Below are 23,056 nucleotides of genomic sequence, written 5' to 3'. Positions count from 1 at the left end.
TCGTTATAGACAGTATCATGATACACAGGTTTCACTGTATGCTGTTTAAGATTAGACACCATTATTTCATTTTATGCCGATGAGTTTCGGTTTTACGCAGATGCGGAAATGCAAACAGATAAAATTTTCCCCTCTTTCAAAATCCAAACTCCTAAACATTGCAGATTACACGTAATAGATTGCATTTTGGCGTGCCAATAATGGAGCTTGGGCCACTGTAGACATTTTATGCAATGGGTTCCAGAGCTCTTTCCAGAAGTAAAGTTATTAAACTCACACAGTTCAGAACTCACTGGAAGAAGAGCTTTTAGGAGTGACAAAGGCGGCCGAAACCAATGAGGATACCCAAGTCGGTGACACAACCAAAAACGTTCACATTGAAAATTTTGAGCCATTACTAGACAATAGAAATGATCTTTCTGATTTGTTATAGAAGGAAGATTCTATCATGGAAATGACGCAAGTGATCATGGATGGTTTAATGCTCTGCAAAGAATGACAGAGAAAAATTCTTAATGACTGCCAAAATACTATCATTCAGGGTGGCGACAGATCAGGGAAATCAGGGAGATCAGGGAAAAGTCAGGGAACTTTATTAATCAGGGAAAAGTCAGGGAAATATCAGGGAATTTTGAAAAAATAACAAACAATCAGGGAAAATTGATTTTATGAAGAAAAAAAATTTTTTTTTTTTTTTGCTTTGCAAAATTAAGTCTCCTAATTCTCTACGCAATTTCTGGCAATTATCTGTTCAAAAAAAAAGTTAAAATTAATGAGGTGCGATTATACACTGCCGCATATTTGTGCATCTTTTTTCCTCAACATCAAAGTATTGAATCTTACTTATTAACCACAGGATGCAAGATTGCTTCTGTGTCTGTAAAGTTGTTTATTTTACCTAGATTGAAGTTTGCTTTCACGCTTTCAATACTACGTAAAATAAACAACCCTACAGGCAAAGAGGAAACCATGATTAATGCCTTAAGCGTATTGTAATCAAGATTTCAAGAAGAACTCTTTGTTTTTTGAATTAATACTGATAAAAGCTTAAAAGTTATTACTTCTTCGCGTTTTTAATGTAATTACTAAAATTGAACATTGAATCAAAAAAACTTTGTTTTTTTGCTTGCTGTCACCACAGATTAGAAATAGAAAGGCTTTCTTTTTCAGGCTTAAATGATTCTTTTATTTTAAAACCATTCTTTTATATATTTTGAAATTAACCAATTGTTTTTCCCCCCTTACATTTTAAAGCTGTTTGTTACAAAAGCAACCTAAATTTTTTTTCGATACAAACTGAAATCATTTGAAATAACTTGTGCACTTAAGTAAATATCTTTATTTTTTATTGTTAAAATGCTGTAACCATTCATTAAAATCTATGTTCTTGATTAGAGAAAAGCTCCCTATGAATGGATGTCAAAAGGTTTCATCTGTTTTGCCTAAATATGTCAATTAGTTATATAAGAATAACTACATTACTTCTATTCTTTCACTATTACTTGTTATTCTTGCAACAATTATTATACTGTTTGAAAACTTAGTTCAAAATAATTTCAATTACTTTATAGTTCTATCATAAATACACATGTTTTTAAGAGTGATTTTAATAGTTTCTAAAAATTCTTATGCTAAGTGGTTACTGGAAGTAAAGTATTTTTTTTTTTTAATTTTATATAAATTTCCATATAGAAAAATTTATTATACTGTTTTGTAAGGTTTTCCAAACAAATTGACTTGATATGTTTTTTTAAAACATTTTATTAAAAAAACAGAATCTTTTAAAAATTATATCTTTAGTTCAACAACTTTACACTACTTAAAAACGTTTAAAATACTGCGTTTTTTACAAACATACAATGAATTTCAAGTAGAGCAAAGAAAGGAAACCATTATCATTGGTAACGTAAATCAGGGAAATTTGATGAACCAAATCAGGGAAAAGTCAGGGAAGTTTTTTTCACAGTTCCTGTCGCCACCCTGTCATTGCCAGCTCCTCTTTATAAACAGAAAATGAAAGTAATTTGTGTCTTTACGCATGTTGTGCATAAAAACCGATATTAGTACACTTCTGTACAGATGAATGGCAGTATCTGCAGAAATGAGTTTTTGAGATATTTGAAGAAACGAGTTTGGGTTTCAATTCTAACAATAGGGAAATGTTGGAATTAGATGTCTTTTTCACATCTTTTTTTCAACGGAAACCAAATAAGTGAGCTTGTACAGTAAAAATAACGTACAATAGATGGCAAAAAAATGAAAAATTAAAAATTTTGCAGTTACTGCCCTTTACCTGCACACGGCAGTGCACATTAAACTTATCATACAATTAGTCATCACTAGAATGAAGTAGTTTTTTTATCTACGAAACCTAACCCCTATTTTAACACTACTATTAGGTCTCCATTTACGCGGTTTCGATTTACATGGCATTTCCGTGGAACGTAACCCCCGCGTAAAACGAGGGTCTACTGTATTTTGCCTCAAACTAAAATGTTCATTCATGTTTATTAATGTGTAATTATCTTAGGTTTTTTGAGAAATTATAAAATAATCTTAGCAGATTTAAGTGTGTTCTGTATTAGTTTCTTAAGGGCTTTGTTGTGATTTCTAGCATCATCTATTCCAAATGAAGAAGGTATTGACCACGACTTAATATGGGTGCAGTTGTTGAGCTGTCGGGATGCTGGGTAAATATATTTTTTATATGCTTTAATGTTGAATTAGTTTGTGGTCCGTTGTAGATCCTTTGTTGTTTTTAATGTTCTGATACTTTGAATGTTTGTTTTTTTTTTAAATTTCATACTGGCTGCATTGCTTGGCTTTGCACGGTCTACCTCGAAAATAAAAGTTTTATCAGGTGACGCATGTTCAACAATCAAGCTTCAGTTTGAGAAAAAAATACTACAAAATTTCCCGTCAAAATAATCATTCTCAAAGAAAGAAAACAGCAAATCAAAAGTTCTCCAATAAATTGAATGCTGCCCTCCATAAATACAGCTAAAATACTAAAAAAAAAGATAAATCGCCAAATAATAATCAAAAGGGGGAAAAAGGGGGAAACCAAAAACAAAATTTTATTTAGTCACAACTGAGAAAAAAAAGTGGTAACCTTCTGAATCCTAATTTAAAATGAGATTGCGCAAACGATAATTTTCCAATTTGAAATTTCTGTTCCATTAGGCCTAGCAGTGCTTTTTAATTTTTTTCCGGTGATTTTACAGCCTTTTTTTATTGAAAATCGAAGAAAATGAATGAACTGTATGGATGTTTTTCGCAGGCTTTCGAATGGGACCTGAATCAAAGAAATCGGATAATTATTTCGAGTGGAAAGAGCCATTTAATGCCATTTTTGGGTCTTAAAATTAAAATTCAAATGGTTCGGTTCTTTTTGGGCGTTCGAAAACCCCCCTTCATTCATTCTTGGGTGCCCAAGAACCTCCTTGCCAAATTTGGTCCAGATTCGACAAAAACTGGATTTGTATAGGGAACGAACATAGATATAGATACACACACACATATATATATTCTCTGTTTTATTTATATAGATTAATTATAATTTTTCACTTGTCTTGGGCATGTGTTTATTCTTTTTTGTGAAAAATGTTTTGCAATATGTCTTGTGCTACTTGAATTTGAATTGATAAATATTATATTTGTGTTTTAAATGAAACAGGCACTCTGCTTTTTTATGCAAACATTTTTGGGTCAGGAATGTTAACATTTATTGTGCATAGAAAACCCTTTTACGTTAAAGCTGTAGATTAAGTTTAAATGTGAAAATACTTATTTTATTTTTTCTTTGAACGCTTGATTTCTTGTTGAAATTTACTCTATGTGCGATTGTTTGAAATGCTTCATTTTTATGTAACAAAGTTTAACATTAAATAATCTGCCGGTGATGAAAATGATGCAATTGTTATTATTTTATTTTATTTATTCACTTATATTTTCAGTTTTTTAATGGGTGCTTCGTGTGGTGGTGGCAACATGCAAGTTAATGATCAAGATTACCATGCTGTTGGTCTGAGGCCAAGACATGCGTATTCTGTGCTAGATGTGCAAAGCATTCAAGACTTAAGGTATGTTTGTGATCTTATTCATCCTTACATGTCTTTTATATAAAAAATTACGATATGAAAAAAACATATTTAAGAATTTTCTATTTATTTTCGAGTTTAAATCAATTCAACTTGCCTTCATTTTGTTCCATTCTCGCTCGGCTTGAAAAGTTTTTTTTTTGTCAACTCCTGTTTTTCTTCAAATATACTTGAAACGCATCACTTTAACGAAATATTAAGATTCTCGCCAGTCGTTGGATATGCTTCCGAAAAACGAGAGATATACTTGTAATCACTTCATCAGCATTATAATCATTTCAGCTATAAGAAGTCTACTACTGAATATAGGCCTCCTCTCCCCCACAGTCATCCACATAGGGAAGCTCTGAGCTGGTTTTCATATACATATTTAACACACGGTATTGCCAAAAAAGTAGTTTCTGAGACCAAACATTGCGAAAATAAATGTGAAAACAATGCTAGGATTGAAAATGCGCCACAACAATCTTATAACACTAAAGTACCAAACAAAGATTCTGAATGCAATTAAATCAACATTTTGCTTTAAACTATCTGTTACATTTTTGTTTCCGCTATACAATTTTCCTGTCATTAATTAAAAGATTTTAGAGCCAATTTTACTATGGTGAAATCGGTTTTAACCCAATACTTCCTTCCATACTATGTTGCGATTCACGATTTTATCCCAATCGAGATTTTTACTTGGAATAAGTACTTTTAGTGTAGTTGGTCACTTTACGCCAGAAAATTCTACATACAGCATGCTGTCCATAAAAAATTAAAATCCACAAACCACACCAACAAATTACAACAACAGTCTTAACAAAATATAAATAGTCTCAAGACATTTGTTTTTTCGAAATAAAATTTAGATGTGTGATTTAAAAAACATATAAAATTATTTGAAATGTTAAAGAAAGATAAATAAATAAAATAAAATAAGACGGTCAAGCAATAGTTTTGCTTTAAAAAAAAAAAAGCTTTACATCGACTTACATAATGCTTTTGAATTTGTTTTTAGCCAAGTGCGATTAAAATAGCCAAAGTGGCTAATATCAGCCAAACCTGGCAACCCTAAGCAATTTTAAAATTTCAAAGCGAGAAGGGACAAGTTTTTATTGTTATGGTTGCAAATCGGCTGCCTTATGTGTCAATTCACAATTTTTTTCAGGGCTGAACTTAATTAGACTTTATATTAAAAAACTCTTTTTTGTAAAAAATCGCGTTTTTACAGAAAAAACACTGATGTAGATGAACTTAGAATGCAAAACTACAATTAAATCCAAAATTTCATCCAAATCATTAGAGCTGTTTCCGAGATACGAAATATAAATATATATACATACCCACAAGAATTGCTCGTTTAAAGATATAAGATTTTGCACTGTCGTGTTTCAACTTTTCCTGCTAATGCATGTTCAAAACTCTTTATGCATAACTTTTAAAAAAAAGAAAAAATCTTATTTGTGTAGAGAATTATCACTAGGTCAACCATTTTTCTCCATTTTCTGTCTATAAAGTTTTAAAAATCAATATCTTTATTGGATTTACTCTTTAGTGCCCATTACAGCCAAAGAGAAACAGAGCAGAAATGTTACTTTCAATGCATTAAATTTTTTATAACTTGAATGAAAGACAATGACTTTTTACCAAAAATTATTTTTATCTTATAATAAAATGAAGAATAAAATACAATACAGGCCTAATTGTATGTCACGATACTTGTACAACATGATTTCGATATTACATGGTACCTAGTTTGTGATTATTATAAACTTGAATGAAAGAAAATGACTGTTAAACAAAAATTATATTTATCTTATTATAGTAAAATGAAGAGTAAAATACAATGCAGGCGTCCCTTGTGTAACACAGTACTTGTACAACACGGTTTCGATATAACACTGTACAAAACTTACTTCATGGTAGTATTTATATATACTTGATTTTAATACTTCATGGTTTAGATATAACATGAATCTTATCTTTAAAAAAGATGGAATTTCATTTTTGTTTAATACATTCTGTTAATGTTTGATAACTCTAATAAGTTTTTACTTTGTTTTTATGAGACTTGGTTCCGATACAACACGGTACACATCCCTTGATTGACATTATTTCTAAGTCTCGTATAACACGGTTTCGATATAACACGGTACATATTGACATGATTTTTACAATGTGTACATGATTGATTAGTGTAAAAAATAAGTTAAAATGTTATTTTTAAAAAAGTCTCGTATAACACGGTTTGGATACTACTCCGAACAAATTAATTCTGTTATACGAAGGACGCCTTTACTTCCCTTCGTATCTAAAAATAAGGTATTGTATACTTAATTTGAAGTTGGAATCGTTTTTTGTCTAGATTGGTGCGATTAAGGAATCCTTGGGGCCACTACTCTTGGAGAGGTGACTGGTCTGATAGTTCACCATTATGGACCCCTGCTTTACGTGATCAGTTGATCCCTCATGGTGCTGATGAAGGAGTATTTTGGATGTCCTTTCAAGACGTCTTAAAGTAAGCCCGACACAGTTATACTTTGAATTGATTTACTACCATTCTGTATGTTTAGAAGATAAAAATATATGTACTTGTCAGGTTTCAAAATATTATATTTTTGAAAATATCAAAAATATCCGATATTTTGATATGTATCGGATATTTTGATATATATCCGATATTTTCAATAAGCACAAACTAAACTCTTCAAAATAGTAAATGCATCCTCAACTCACTCTTTATTTTCTTCTATTATAATTAAAATATGTAGACTTAAAATTAAGGTTTCTTTCAATATTTATATCTAACATTTCATTTTACATTTCTATCAATTTTAATGGAGTTAATTTAACATTAGCTGTTTCACTCATTTTTCTTCTGATAGCTACTTTTACACAATTATATGATTCAGAAATAAAAAATATACATTGGTCGGGGCACAGTCATAAGACATTTTCTTTTTCTCTGACTAATGTTTAATAATTAATTAGGCACTTTTAAAATGAATTAAAACTGTTAAGATTACTTATAATTTTATAAATGTAAAATAAAAAAGGAATATTACATGAGTTTGTTATATTAATGACTAGCTGATTTGCCCGGCTTTGCCCGGTCTACCTTGAAAATAAAAATTGTGTCAAGTGACCTATATTCAACAATCAGGCGTAAAAAATAACTAAAAAAAAACCATCATGATTTCCCTTCCAAACAATGATGACAGATATTAAAATACTTTTAAGAAATTAAATCCAGAAAGATGATCTAAAATGCGTAACCATGGAAACACAACATAAAATAAGATTGAGGAATTAAAATGTGAAAGAAAATCAGGGGTGTAGCTAAGGGGGGTTTTTGGGGACAAACCCCCCCCCCCCGAAAAGTTAGTCTCAAAAAAAAAGAGAAAAAGAAGAGAGAAGAGAAAGAAAAAAAAGAAAAGGAAAAAATTCCAAGCGATTATACATATATATATATATATATATATAAAAGAAGTAACCCCCCCCCCCGAAAGTTGGGTCTAGCTACGCCACTGAAGAAAATGGTTCACAATTTGAATGGAATCGCGATTTCTTAAACTTGATTTAAAAAGGCTTGTAACTTTTTTTCCTTTTGAGATAAAAGCATATTTTTTCAACCATAGGTGGAGTTTGATCTGAGTAAAAAAGGTTGATTTGTCCAATGGCGTCAAAAAGAAAGCTGTGGGACAATTCCTTCACTTTTTATTGATTTATTTAATGAAGAATGTAGTGCCTAAATTTCAGCTAAGCCTAAAAAAATTCGAGCTAAAAACGCAAATAACTCCCGCCGTAATAAAGTTAGAGCATTGAAACAAACTGCGTAGAACGCGGAAAATCCTACCCTTTCTAACGATATGTAATATTAATATGTGCAAGTAATTTTTTACCCCAATATTTGACAATTTATGTAAAAATTAGAAGTAAATTGGAATAAAAAAAAGAACTATTCATCGAATTTTATTCGAATTGGTCTGCAAACCTTTTCAGGACTTAAAGGGACTACTGTGAAAATTTCAGCAAAATCGGCCGGGTAGTTCTCGAGTTTTGTGAGTTCAAACACACAGATTTTATACTATGTAGATATATAATAATACATCATAAAAATATAGTACATAACTTTTTGGTTATTTTTAATAATAAATGAACATTATTACTATGATTAATATAATTTTTACATTAAAAATATAGCGTAGTTGAAATAATAAATATAAAAAATATCAAAATATCATGATATTTTCAAAATAAATATTGGATATATATCGTGATATATTTCATGATATATATCGACTGATATATAACGGCGAACCCTGGTACTTGGTGTACCAGTTGATAATTGATTTCTTCTCTGAATGATGCAGTGAGCAGCTTTTAGTTCGGTCAGTTTGATGCTAGGATAGTTTTTGTCAAAGGTCTTGATGTATGTTCCAGCTTAAGTTATTGTGATCTTGTGTTTTGTTGGAAACATGCCTGGTTTCAAAATAAATCAAGAACATTTGTGGAACGTACCCCTTCTTGTTCAAATAAAAGAAAAACTAACTGGAAAGTTGTCAAATCACAGTGAAAAATTTCGGCCAAGTGTCCTACTGCAAGAAAACGCATGTTTGCATTAGTTTAGACCAGGCCCTTCATTTCGGGGAGTCAATTGCATGATCTCCTCCTGGCTTTGAGAAATTAATGTATTTACTTATGAGTGGTTTTTGCTGATTTCGCATTGAGTATGTACTCATTGCACCCTCTCTGAACCAGTGGCGGGGATCCACAGGGGGGGGGGGGATCACCTCCCCCCAAAAAGGTTGGAAAATTCAAAAAACTTCCAGGGAAAGGTAACCAAACTCCCCCCCCCCCCCAGCACATCACAAAAAATCGCCTACAAATGCAATACAAAAATTTTTCAGGGGAGAGTTCCTCAATATCCCTTCTCTCCAATGTCATCAAAGATTGTCAAAAGTTTTGAATTTTCAATGCATCTATTTAGAAAAAATCGTGGGAATTGAAACCTTTTTGGAAAATGCCATTTGAGGGTCTTCAGTTACGTTTTTAAAACTTCAATTCCGAAAACATTCCGGGGAAGAGTCTCCGATCCCAAGCCCTTCCCTTAACATCAATGAAGATCCACTAACAGTAGTTTTTTGAAGCTTCAATATTGAAAAGTTGAGAGATAGCTCATGATCCCATCCCTTCCCTTAACGTTACCATAGATGGCCAACCATCGCATTTCAAGGCTCTAATTTTGAACAATTTCTGATGGAAAGTTCAAAACCCCGTTTCTTCCCGCTACTTCATAAAACATAGCTTATAACTGCATTTGGAGGACTTCAATTTCGAAACATTTAAGGAGAGGAGCCCCCTTATCCTTCTTTCTTCATCTTTCAAAGGTCATCTTAAACAGCGTTTTTGGATCTCCTTCATTAAAAAGTGAACCCTGAACCCTATGTTTTCTGCTATGTCATCAAAAGTGGTATACAATTGCGTTTTTAGGAGTGCAATTCCGAATTTTTTTTCAGGTCAAATTCCCCGGGCCCCCCTGGTTATCAGCATCACTAAAGATTTCAAAAATTGCGTTTATGAAGCTCTAATGTCAAACAAAACAATTGGGGAGAATTCCGGAATCTCATCTTTACCCTTCAAAAATCCAAAGACAGCAAACAATTATGTTTTTGAAAATATACCCTTAAATTTTAAAAAAATTCTGGAGAGGACCTCCAGCCTCTCTTTCTCTTATTAACCACCAAATAATCTAAAAATGTGTTCCTAACAAAAATTTTTGGGAGGCAAACACTCCTACTTATGCGCGAATAATAAACAACTCAATCAACAAACAAATCCATAACTATCTTTAAATTTTATTTACAAATGCAATTTTAGTATTTCATTATGTTTGGTACGAAAACTGGTACAAAGAGATGCCATCTTAATATTGCAACTTTTCTTTTATAAGGAAAAAAAGCACAATTGAGGACCTAAATGGCTACTGAAAATATTTCATGAGTCCTCTAACAAATCAAAAGTTGAAGAGTTCAATTTAGATAATATATCCAGAATATTAGTAGAAATTATTATTATTATTATTATTATTTTAATTTTTATTCTTGTGGTACTCAAAACACTAATAACTTTCATTCAAACTCTTTAAACGATACACATTATTCGAGAAAAAAAACACATGCATAAGTTTTTAAACTTTAAAAAAAATTTATTTTCACTATTCACCTCCTGCCCCCCCCCCCCCTATAATGCAATATCGCCCCTCCCAACAGAATCGTCTGGATCCGCTACTGCCCTGAACAAATGCAAAATGACAGGCGTGGTTTGAACAGGTGATGTTCTAAAAATGGAAAGAGAGGGAACTTCATAGGTCATAAAAACCACTTCAACCCATAAACTTCAATCATCAAATCCAAGAATTTTAAACTGTTTATGAAGCTTCAACTTGGCCGTTGAAAAAAAAAAAAAGAAAGACGATCCATCTCAACAAGTGAAGATGATATATTGGTAAAATAGTTCAGCAAAAAATGTCCATAGCATTGCTTGTCTCACTACAATATTTGAATGGGTACCTATCTAGAAGCAGGGCATATGTCAGGTTTTTAAACATAGCACAAATGCCCTTCTTCCAGATTCTATTTTCCCATCCTATTGCTTTTTTTTTTCACAGCATTAAGGTGCATTTTGTGTTTTAGTAAAAATACAGAACCTACAACATTTTATTTTCAGGTACTTTGATTGCATTGATATTTGTAAAGTGAAATCTGATTGGAATGAAGTTCGTTTACAAGGTGTACTGCCTCCCCACACTGATAAGGAATGCTTAGCAGTAACTGCTCTGACTGTTTTAGATGCAACTGAAGTAGAATTTAGTCTGTTTCAAGAAGGTCAGAGGTAATTACGAATGATAAAACATCTTTTTTAGATCAAAATATTTTATGGCTAGTTTTAGTGTTTATTAAGATCAGTAGTAACACTGTACATTGTAAATAGCTGAAGTAAAACTAAGTTTAATTATTAACTCTTTTGTTGTCAATATGACCATTTGTGTTTTCTTTTTATTTTATGTGGAAATTTTTTTTTTTTTGGTCTGACTAGCTTGTAAATTTTTCCATTTTCTTAACCTTCGACATTGATATGTTCAAAAACAAATGCTCATACATGTTTGGACGATTGCGGATTATGATTACAACAACATAAAAAAAAATTTTTTTTGGTCATAAGCCTATTTGTTTGCATTGAATAAGGCATAACACTGAAACAAGTGTCTGCAACTGCTTTTTGTGAAATGTTTGTGTTGTTAAAATATTTTACCTTATTGTATAACGGTAAACATTTGATTTGTAAAAGGAGGTCAACTTAGCAATTGTTTTTGTATGATTGCTATTAATTTAAAACATTTGTGTTGCTTTTGAACAAAAAAACTTCGATTTACCTCTAGTTTGGTTGTTTAACATTTCAGTAATTTTAATCTAGAATATTTAATTAATATTAAAATAACTGATAAAATTACATAACGTATAAATTATTTTGTGAATGAAAATGTCAGTAATTTTGTTACAAAAGGAGGTAAAATATTTTCCAAAAGTGTTGGCAACCTTAATTTGCATTAGTTTTTTCTCATTCATTCTTTCCTTCTTGCAACAAGATCGCATCAGCAGAATATGCAAATTGCCAGTAGCATTTAAGCTACCGGCACTTTGCCTCATTGTCTTCCCTTTCAATTTCAACCCAAGTCAGACTTGCTTGTCTTTTTCGGCAGCTCAGTTGAGTCTGTCCGTTTTTGCTGATAGCTTCGGCTTACTGCTCTTGACATGAATATCATAGCTCAATATGATTAAAGTTTCATACTTTGACTTAGAATGTTGGCTTCAGAAGTCAATTAAAGTATAATGAGCTACTTAATATTGTAAAGAGTGTATTCTCAGTATTTCGTTTAACATGTCATTGTATATACTGTTTGACCATCGATTACACGGAAAGGCTAATATCCGGTTTATAGGCGGAAATGGACGCATCTATTAGTTTATAGGGGTGTTAGTTGGTTTGTTTCAGATGTGCACTTTTGCCTCTCAATAATTTGGCCTTAGTTTTGTAAAAATGAAAATTTGCTCACAGCAACATTTTTAAAATCTAAAGTACATTCGATCCATATTTTCACGGCAAAAATTAATTAATTTATTTATTCACAACAACGTTTTGAGCTTACCATTTTGCTTTTACGTTTTTGAATGAAATGAAAATATTTTATTCTCTTTTGTTTCCCCTTGTTTTACTTTTGAGAATGCAATAAATGAATGAGGCACTAGTGACATTATAAAACGCGTGCATCAAAATCCCATCATTATTTTCCCTTCTCCCCTGCTAGATACATTCAGATGGAATCGTCTTTACTTGGCAGATTGCCAGATTACATACAATCCGTGGTCAAACAGTATCAGAGTCATAATAAACAAGTTACGTTTAACTTTGGCTCTTCTTGATGTTGCACAAGATGAATATTTTTTTTTTCAAGCACTATCACACGTCCTGGTTGAGCTTCCACTAAAAGTTAATAAGCTGAGCACTTTTAAGAGCTCACAGTTTAACAAATTTAAATTAAAACATTAAGAACAAAGGTAAAAATTAAACTAAGCAAGCTTCTTGATTTTCATTAAACCTTTTATTCTAAATTTGTATTTCATTCCTGTAAGATAATCCATCATTTTAAGCTGTAATAAACAGTTTTGTGAGTAGTAAAACATATAATGCTAAGTAAGTAATGCTGATGCTTTTTCAAATATTTTCCCTTCAGTAGCACTTTCATTTTCTTCCATGGTTTTCACAAACACTTTGTGGCAAACCTCAATTTTTCAATCATATTTTATAAAGTCAGATTAGTCCCAACTCTCACACTTCTTTAAAAGTTGTTTTTTCAGCTTCAATCATCGTTGTTTTGTTGAAGACGCTGAACTCTCCGAAAGAGTTCATTTCGCTTTAGACGCGCGTGCTAACAACACAGCAAGATGTTAAACACCTGTTGGGCGATTCTTGAAAAAATGTCCCATGCGTAACGCTAAGTTTTTTATTTTTTCCAGCTAACCAAAGCCTTCAAAAAATACTGCTATTGAGGAATAATACATGCTTTAATATACTATCAAAGCATAACAGTTAATCTCATATTTAATTAATAGTTATAGTCAACCCTTGTCTGTCGCGGTTAATTCGTTCCAGGCTTTACCGCAGTAACTGAATTTCCCTGAAGTAGGATTCTGTATTAATAAACCAAATATTTTCCTAATTAGAGCGCATAAAACTTACTTATGACAATTTAAATACTTTTTTAACATAGTTAGCGCTCCCTAGACATGAAACAGTACCCTTAGCCACTATTACAATTATATTACTTAATATATTGCACAAAATATGAGAAAATGAGATAGATTAGACGTAGTAGATATCACATTGTTAATTATTGGGATGAAATTTGGGAATGAACTACACATATACACGCAGTTCTTACACACTGCTACTAATCTATGAAAATAGCTAAACTTGTTCAAGGAAGAATTAATTGCCACAATGACTGTATGTGCCCCGTTCTTCCTCTACATTCATCCTCATTAAAGGTTTTACGAAAACAACTTAAAAAACTAGTGCATTGTGGAACACCATTTACAGATGTATTTATCCCCTAGTAATATTACGGTGATTTATACTTTCCAGTCGGTGTTTAACGGTTAAAATGATTTAACGATTCCCTACACTTTCTTCGACAATTTTATACCTCCACTAGAACAGCTACAGCCCCTCAGAAGAGCTTACCTTACTTCAAAGACATACTTTGTTGTTCTTTTATAGGAAACAGTTTACACGAGCACATAAAAAAGGCCAATTGTTTATTTGAAGGGGGGGGGAGCAGAAAAAACCGCGATGTAGTGAAGCAGCGAAAGTTGAAGCCAGAAGTAGCGAGGGACGACTGTACTTGAATAAAATAAAAAACTTATCGTTATGCACGGGACATTTATTCGAGAATCGCCCTGTATCAATCCACAGGTGTTAGTCCTTTATTGCATATTGCTTTAATAGATGTTCTTTTGACTTTCGAATTTCCTGTGCAGGAATTGCAAAATAAAAAAACTATATATTTTTCAGATTTTACTTAAAAGTTTTTTCTGTTTGCTAATAAATTTCGAGTCATCTTTTTTTAAAGAAAGCTTCAAACTAAATGAAGTAAACATCGAGATATGGAAGATAAATAACATGAAATTGAAGACAACCGGGTGAAAATTTTAAATTATAATAATAATCAAGTTATCGCAAACTGACTGTATTTTGTTTTTACCAAGTATAAATCTCATGAAATCTCTTCCCCCAGGAATGCTGAAAGGTCTCAGAGATCTCAACTTGATTTGTGTGTCGTAGTCTTCCGCACTTCAGATCCATCCCAAGGGCAAGTTGGTGCACTCATCAAGCACAGCAAGAGACAAGTTAGAGGTTTCGTGGGTTGCCACGCGATGTTGGAACCTGGAATGTACATAGTAGTTTGCCTGGCGTTCAATCACTGGCATACCAGTAAGTCGTTTCTTGTGCAGTAAAAACATTGAATGTTTTATCCGAGTAATATCTGTTTGAGAGGTGGGACTTTTTTTAAGTTAAAAGATCAGGAAAGAGCCTGAAATAGGATAATTACAATTGCAATGAAATATTTTGCAGTTAGCCTTAGTGAAATTGCTTAAAAAAAGTGTTTAGAGTTTGCAAATGATGGTACACTAAGTGTAACCTAAAGAATTTAAAGTGAAATGATACATGATCACGTTTGTATTAAATTGACATTTTTAAGTTTTATTTTTTAAAATAATTTTTTACTTTTATGTTCATGTCAAGCATTTTTTCCCCTGAAAATCTTGCTTATTTTAAGACTATTGCGGCAAAAATTGTAAGCATAATTTAATTTATATATTTTCATTAGGAAGATTTGATATTATACACATGGGTTATTTTCAGGTTTAAATACTTATGAACAATTCCCAAGATTTCTTCTTGCAATCCATAGTTCAAAACGTCTTCTAGTGGAAAAAATTCTTCCCATGCCTCATATTCTTGCTGACGCCATTATTCTACTAACTGTTGCCAAAGGACAGCGTCATGAGGTTTGTGTATTATATCTATAAAGAATATCTCGTGCGTACATCATGTATGAGTTCAATTTCATTCACTTTTTATTTTTTAAATTCTCTAACTAGCAATGCATAATTGTTTCGTATGTATCCATACTGATTGATCATTTTTTGTTTAAAATGTACTTTATTGATGTTTTTAAAATATTATTTTTTAATCTATTATCATAGGCTTAAGCAAGAATATCTATTTATCATACATGCAGTATTGCCCCGATGTAACGATTGTCGAGGGTCTGTAAAAAATTACGTTTCATCATATTTGCCCATTGTTCCAAATTACGATACATACAAAAAGGCTAAAAACAGAAGTTAAGGATGACATATTTCAATATTCAGAATTATATTAATTTATTGTACTAAAAAAATCCTATAAAAAGATTTAAACGTTTAGCATTAGGTCTAGTTTCTCCCAAGAAGTTGGTTGGAATCAAGATGAAATAATAAATGATCAATTTTTTATTTGAATTGTCCTTGAATATAGTTATGAGTGAGGTATTATTCACTCACTACTTTGCTTCAAAAGAGTTGATTTCATTATTGAAACTCCCCTTATTCCTCTTCAAGGATAACTGACATTTTTAGTGAGCATACTAGAAGATATCTTTGAATTCATTTTTTCCCTGTGTTCTTCTGAACTAGAGGGCAATGAAAATGTTGCAGTGAAAGAATTTTTTTTTATGCCTGCAATTTCTCACTTTTGACAGAGACGACAATGTGCAATATAAAGGCTTTGGGGATTATTTTCATTTTTTGTTTTCCCTAGATAAACTTGAAAAATTCTTTGAATTCAGGTCATAAATGCAGAAAAGTTTCAAAAAGTCGAAATTGCAAAGTTTTTGAGGTACAACAAGTTGCAGAAAAAAAGAATTGACTTACAATAAACACTGTGGGGCTGTAAAAACTATGTCTCAAAAACTTAATGCAGTTCTACAGAAATGAATTGGTTCAACTATTGTGGCCGAGGTTCAGTCAAAAGTTTTAAAACCTTTTAGTCCTTTGTGCGAACGTTAAAAATAAGGAATACTGTCCTAGTTACTGTGGATTGAAATTGATGCTTATAGTATGTAAAAATTGTGACAACATATTTACTAGTACAAATTTTAAAAAATTACCGTATTACCCCCCCATTATCCAGCATGCCACAAAATTTGGGGTTAACCAGATTTTCAATAACACTTGCCTGGTCCTTTTCGGCATGCCCAAAAAATCGAGGTTAGGAAAAAGAATAATACTATAAGAAATATGTTCAGCTTAAAAATGAATATAATTCTGTACATATCACAGTTTAATTTTGTAAAAATATTTACTAACGTCATTTGTTATTTTAACAAGAAAAATATTGTTTAATAACGAATAATTTTATAAAGAATGAATTAAAACTAAGTAAGCAAACACTTAAGCAGTAAGTTACCGCCCCTCAACCAGTGCTAAAGAATTTACCACAGCTATTCAATAAATAAAAATTAAACTGACCCCTCTAAAAGGAAACTAAAATCATTTATTTAAAAAAACTATGAACAAATCGCAGAAGCGTTAATTGCTTCTGAATTGATTACTTTATTGGCATATAATTAAATCCATTAACAATGACTTACCATAAATAACAAGCACATATTATATGCAATACACATTTTTTTTTTTTTGAAAGAAGATTACTTTTAGGATTTATTATTTTTTTCCTTACAGTGGTTTGCTTTCTGATTGGAAAATGAATGGGGAAATTTACTTTTGTTTCGTTACAAAATAAACCTTGAATTATTCCACTTGCCGGAAAATTTGAATTTCCAGGTATGCTCAACCTCACTTTTTTCCGGCATACTGGATAGTGGGGTACTATGGTAAAATGTGTTAAAACCTCTTCAAACAGCCATTTCAGAGAAACGCCTGTTCAGAGCCATTTCAGAATGTAAACCACTTTATTAGTGCAAAAAGAAATGGATACCAAAGTCTGACAACGGACAAGTGAACGCGAATTATAAGACAGAATGAGTAAATTAACTAGAAGTGTGGTCAGAACCAGCTACATTACGTCATGAAAAGGTTCTCTAAAGGGAGGATTTCTAAATGGTAGGGAAAGGGACCATGCTCGACAAATCATTGACTATTAAAGTAGAATTTTTCTAGATATAGTAGAATTCCCAAAAATCTAAATCATACGTAGACGAGCAACCATGAATAATATTCTGGCAGAAGAAAAATCGAAATTATGATTGCAGGACCAACAATGTTGAACGATGGAGGAACGTTTAAAATCCTGTTTTTTGACACAATTTTCATGCTTTTTATATGAAATTGAGAGCATGTCTTATCAATCCCATTTATACAAGATGTGCTCTCAAATTCCATAAAAAAGAACATGAAAATTGTGTCAAAAAACAGGATTTTGCACATTCCTCCATTGCCCAACATTTTTAGTGCTGCAATCATAATTTTTAATATTTTTCCGGCCAGAATTATTCATGGTTGTTCTCACATGTACAGTTTAAATTTTTGGGAATCCTATTATATCTGGTAAAATTCTACTTTAGTCAATGATTTGTCGAGCATGCTCCTTTTCCCAACTGTTAGAAAATTTATCCTTTAAAAAACCGTTTTTTGCCCTGTGACGTTTTTTCCTTGGCTGTTTTGATGACGTGTTAAGTTTCAGGCTACTTCTAGACTTCTAGTTTGTTTACTCATTCTGTCATATATTTCTCTTTCGCTTGTCCGTTGTTGGACTTTGGTATCCATTTCTTTTTGCACTGATGAAGGGGTTTACATTTATAACCCTGAAACGGCAGTTTGCAGAGTTTCTTTAACTCATTTTGTTTTTTTTATTTGTACCAGCATATATGTTGTCACAATTTTACATATTTCACTGTACAAAGTCTACGACTGCTTTTTTACATATGAGGCAGTGAGAAGCAAAGGGATGTAAGTGGCAAAACTAAAGATTTAGAGATAACCAGTACAAATGGTAGGTGAACTCTGTCTTGGGACAAGAGATGGTACTAGTTGCCCTAGTAGGTGCTGCTGTACAGCATAATTTAGGAAAAAAAATCAATAAAAGCTTACCTAGAATGTTATCTTTATAGAAGATATTTATAGAAAAAATGTCCACTTACATCCCTTTGCTTCTCACTGCCTGTATGATGCTTACAATATTCACAATTTTAAGTGTTGAGAAAAATATTTGTGTTCTTAAATATAATAATCATGCGTTTCAGGGTAGAGAGGGCATGACTGCTTATTACCTCACTAAGGGCTGGGCTGGCCTTGTTGTTGTTTTAGAAAATAGACTTCCTGATAGGTGCATACAAGTCATATGTGATTGCTCAGAAAGTATGAACGTGGTTTCTACACGTGCAACACTTCGTACTGTCGACAGCATCCCCCCTCTTCACAGGTATTGTTGAGATGATTTCTCTTATTTTAAAATTTCATTTAAACAGTATTCCAATACAAACAACACAGTTCTTAAACCTTTTCAATTTAATACCATTTTAGTGATGTTATCAAATTTCCATAAAATTGCAGTTCAACTTCAAGTTAGTAAAATTCAAATAAATTATAAAATTGACTTTTAAGATAAAAATGTGTACACTAAGAATTTCATGTATTTATATTTACAAAACGAGCTGATGTGTGCATCACATGACTTCCTTTTACTCCAATTTAAAGATATTAGTGCCTCAGAGTGAGCAAAAAAACACTTTAAATACTTTCATTCCAAGTCTGTTGCGAACCAAAGCAAAGTTTTATACAGAGAAATTTTCCCAATATTGGCAGTTTTAATGTGATTCAATGGTTACCTCTCTAAATATGGGCAAATTGAAACCAGATTTTAAAAAAAAAACCGCCAAATTCATTGTCAAGTTGACGACAAAACATGGCGATATATTGCCAAGTGTTTTCAAAATTAGAGCACCGCTTGAGATTACATTGAAATTAGCAATGATTTTACCCCAAAAAGGTGTAAAAGACCCCCTTTGGAATATCCGAATGCAATCAAAAGAGAAGGTGCACAACTAGACCCCACTTGGAGTCTATGTGCAAAATTTCAACTTTCTAGGACATTCCGTTATTGAGTTTATGCGACATACATACTTACATAGAGACGTCACGAGAAAACTCGTCGTAATTAACTCGGGGATCGTCAAAATGGATATTTCGGGTGTCTGTACGTTCCTAGGCATGTATCCACGTGTGGTCGGGTTGAAAACAAATTAAGGTCGATTTTTGAGTGAAAATTTTTTCGCGAATACAAGACTTCCTTTTTTGTAAAAGAAAGTAAAAAGGATATGAAAAGATTTATTTTTAAGCCTTACTTAACAATTCAGATTTTAATCCATCTCCTCATTTTCCAATCAAAAATTTTCCTGTTTCTCCTTTACTCGTATAATTTTCATTCCCTGCTCTCAGCTTTGTTTTTGGATGAAAAAAAAAAGTTTTTTATTCGTTGATATTCTATTGTGGCAAATGAGGAGACTCAAATAATCAGGATTGGTGCTACTCTTAGGCTTGTTGTAAATGAACTGTTTAGAATAAATCTTTCTGTCAAAAAATAGGCGATTGAAACTAGTATGATATAATCATAATTCGCTATGTCCAATTTTGCTATAAACAAGTATGCCTGTATCAATGTGCTGTTGAATCAAGAGTAGTTGTAAAACAATACAATAAAGTTTACTACATTTTTACTGCATGCCACATGGCATAAATATCTCTTCAAGGCCAACTGAAGCTGAAGTACAAAGAATGTCTTTTTAAATTTACATTACATTTTCTACTTTGTGTAGTATTTAAAAAAATAATAATAAAGAAAGTTATGTAATTAATACACCGCATTCAGAAAGGTCAAGAATTAATTTCCCTCTAATGTGAAATGATCTGATATAATTTTGGAAACAAAATGTATTCAGGGGTCGAAGTGGTCCTATATATCCTATATTTTCAAAAAAAGCATCAAAATCGTCCTGTATTTCCTATATTTTTCAAAAATGTCCTATATTTCCTAAATTTCCGTTTTTTACCCAATTTAAAAGGAACAGTAAATAAACTTTCTGACATCGGATTTTTCGTTGAAAATGTGCCCAAATGAATTTTAAATTAAAAAACTCAACTGACTAAATCCTACGACTGGCATCTTCACTCGTTGGCTACAGCAATGTGACGTCCCTCTATAGTGGGTGGAGTTTAGCGAACTAAATCTGAAGTTGGTTTTAGAATTTTTCATTTGGGGTGGGGGGGGGGGGGGGGGCAACAGCCATTTGTTTTGTTTTCCATCATGGTTTTCGTTGGTATATTTTGTGTTCAGTGCATTTTCTAATCAAAATGTTCTAATCTTCTTTTTGCAATCTTTTTTTTTTTTTGGGGGGGGGGGGGAATTTGGGGATCATGGAATGTTAGTTCCTTATGATGTTAAAACGTAGTTTGTGGTAATAAGTAGAATTATAATGGCGAAATTGCATCGCTCAACAAAATTTCGTGTGAAGTGGTTGAATCAGGAAGACATTAATTGTACAAATTTTGGTGCATGGTGCACTAAAGGAAAAGATGATTTTACCGCTTTTTGCCATTTTTGCAACTGTTCAGTGCCCATAAGCAATAGTGGATTTTCGCAATTGAGGCTGCGTGCTAAAACATTTAAGCATAAAGAAAACTCTGAAAAACGTCAGAAGGATCCTTCTCAAGCTCTGTTTGTTCTTAATACAAGTGGTAAAGGGTTCAGTTTAGATATAAAATCAAAGAGCAGTGGAATTAGTACTTGGGTCATAAATTTGAAAGAAAAAATAAAAATTTATCTTTGTTCAATCTTGTTTAGTTATTTAGTCTGTAAAGTACACTATTTTTTCAAAAACATTTCTTTCAACTACAGGAAAATCATTTCAGATGTAAGTTATAATTTTGTTTTAATTTTTTTTTTAAACGAAATCATAAGAACAACTAAATAATATATATGTATTTCTTCTTTCATAGCAAAATTATTCATATAATGTGTCCTATATTTTTTGTGGAAAATGTCCTATATGTGACAAATCGGTCACTTCTACCCCTGCGTATTCTTTCTACTGTTATGATTATCCTTCTCAAAAAGGTTCTACTGTAGTAATCATTTAAGTAATACAGAAGTACACTACTCTATGCATTATCTACTCCAGGGGTGCTTTACCTATGGCCCGCGAAGCTGATCTGTGTTAGCCTGTTGTTTTCTTTAATAATGCAAATAAGAGCCCAAAAAATAACAGTGTTTGAAAATTGGAGCCAAATATTCAGAAATTGGTTTCTGAAAAACAAATGCACTTATTAAAAGAAGCATAGTAATGATAACAGCAGTCAATGGTTTTAATTTTCTTTCCCTCCCCGTAGTTCCCCATGTTATTTAGAAAAAATTTAATTATTTCGAAATTTTATATGCATTCTGGCCCGCGAGAATCATTTTAATATGAGGCGAGTCCCTCAGGTAGAAAAAGGTTGGACACTACTGATCTACTCCAAAGATGAATACAGGCGTCCCTTGTATAACACGGTACTTCTACAACATGGTTTCAATATAACACCTTACCAAAAAAGCGATTATTATGACACGGTTTCGATATTACACGGTACGAAAGGTTGAATTTAATGCTTCATGGTTTTGAAACAATATGAATGTTATATTTATAAAAGATGGAATTTCATTTTTGTTTAATACATTCAGTTAATTTTTGCTAATATCTCTAATATTTTAATTTTTATGAAATTTGGTTTCGATATAACACGGTAAACATCCCCTTGATTTACAATTATTTCTAAATCTCGTATAACATGGTTTGGATATAACACCGAAAACAGTTTCAATGTACAGTAACCTCTCGTTATTATCACGGATTCGGACGTATCGCGCTTTTCCTTTGTCTCCCAAAAATTTTTATGTTTATTTAAAAAATGTTGCTGTTTATTTAAACTCACCGCAATTTTTTTGAAAAATATTTCTTAAGTATATATGTATTTTTTTAATAATAATAATAAAAATAAAAAAAACCCTTGCTACGGTTTCCATGTACTTAGTTCAATACAGCTTCAGCTGCAACTTTCAATTTATATTCCACCATAAACCAATAAAAATATATTTGTATTTTTTTTTTTAAAGAAAAATTGATAGAGTAATTTCTTTTTGATTTTACAAAAAAGAATCGTTCTAGTTCGATTCTAAACTAAAGTTTTTGTTGGGGCACATGTCATTAAATTTCATGTTAATATGTTAAAATTGCGTTACTTTTTATAACCTCGGTTATATCGCGTTTTCAAATGTATTGCGCTTTTTTGTTGTCTCCCGACAAGAGCGATATAACGAGGGGTTACTCTAACACGATACATCTTATATATATATATATATATACACACACATATATATATATATATATATATATATATATACCTGATTTTTCCCATACACATACATAATTAGTATTAAAAATAAGTAAAAATGTTGTTTTTAAAAAAAAAGTCTCGTATAACACGGTTTCGATACTACCCGGAACCAATTGACCGTGTTATACGAGGGACACACACCTGTTTTTAGTCATTTTGTAAATAGTCTTTTTTTTTCTTTTCTTCCAGGCAAGTCATCATCGTTCTCACCCAATTAGAAGGCAGTGGAGGATTTTCCATAGCACACCGCCTCACTCATCGTGTATCTTACAGCGGAGGACTACATGACTGGGGACCACCAGGGACGAATCATGTGCCTCCGATAGATCGTAAAGTCTTCGGCCTCCACGCACCAAGGCCACTGTGACTTCTCATACATGAATCGGTATTCAAACATTGTGATAAAAAAATTCCAAT

The 23,056-nt window shown here is 32.0% G+C and overlaps 1 protein-coding gene across 1 annotated transcript in view; it reads left to right on the top strand.

Annotated features, from left to right (window-relative positions):
• The window catches only part of LOC129227066 (calpain-15-like), an 82,359-nt gene extending 59,353 nt beyond the window's left edge, over positions 1-23,006 (top strand). Inside the window, exons 6-13 of the mRNA XM_054861712.1 lie at positions 2,615-2,690; positions 3,957-4,082; positions 6,451-6,603; positions 10,815-10,979; positions 14,443-14,639; positions 15,072-15,217; positions 18,454-18,632; positions 22,829-23,006. Of these exons, the coding sequence (XP_054717687.1) occupies positions 2,615-2,690; positions 3,957-4,082; positions 6,451-6,603; positions 10,815-10,979; positions 14,443-14,639; positions 15,072-15,217; positions 18,454-18,632; positions 22,829-23,006 (1,220 nt within the window). The remainder of the gene's footprint in view (positions 1-2,614; positions 2,691-3,956; positions 4,083-6,450; positions 6,604-10,814; positions 10,980-14,442; positions 14,640-15,071; positions 15,218-18,453; positions 18,633-22,828) is intronic.
• Positions 23,007-23,056: the final 50 nt, after the last annotated feature.

Source organism: Uloborus diversus, chromosome 1, assembly GCF_026930045.1.
Source record: "Uloborus diversus isolate 005 chromosome 1, Udiv.v.3.1, whole genome shotgun sequence".
In the NCBI taxonomy this organism is placed as follows: domain Eukaryota; kingdom Metazoa; phylum Arthropoda; class Arachnida; order Araneae; family Uloboridae; genus Uloborus; species Uloborus diversus.
Note: the sequence above shows the minus strand (reverse complement) of the source record. Positions and strands in the feature narration are given on the sequence as shown.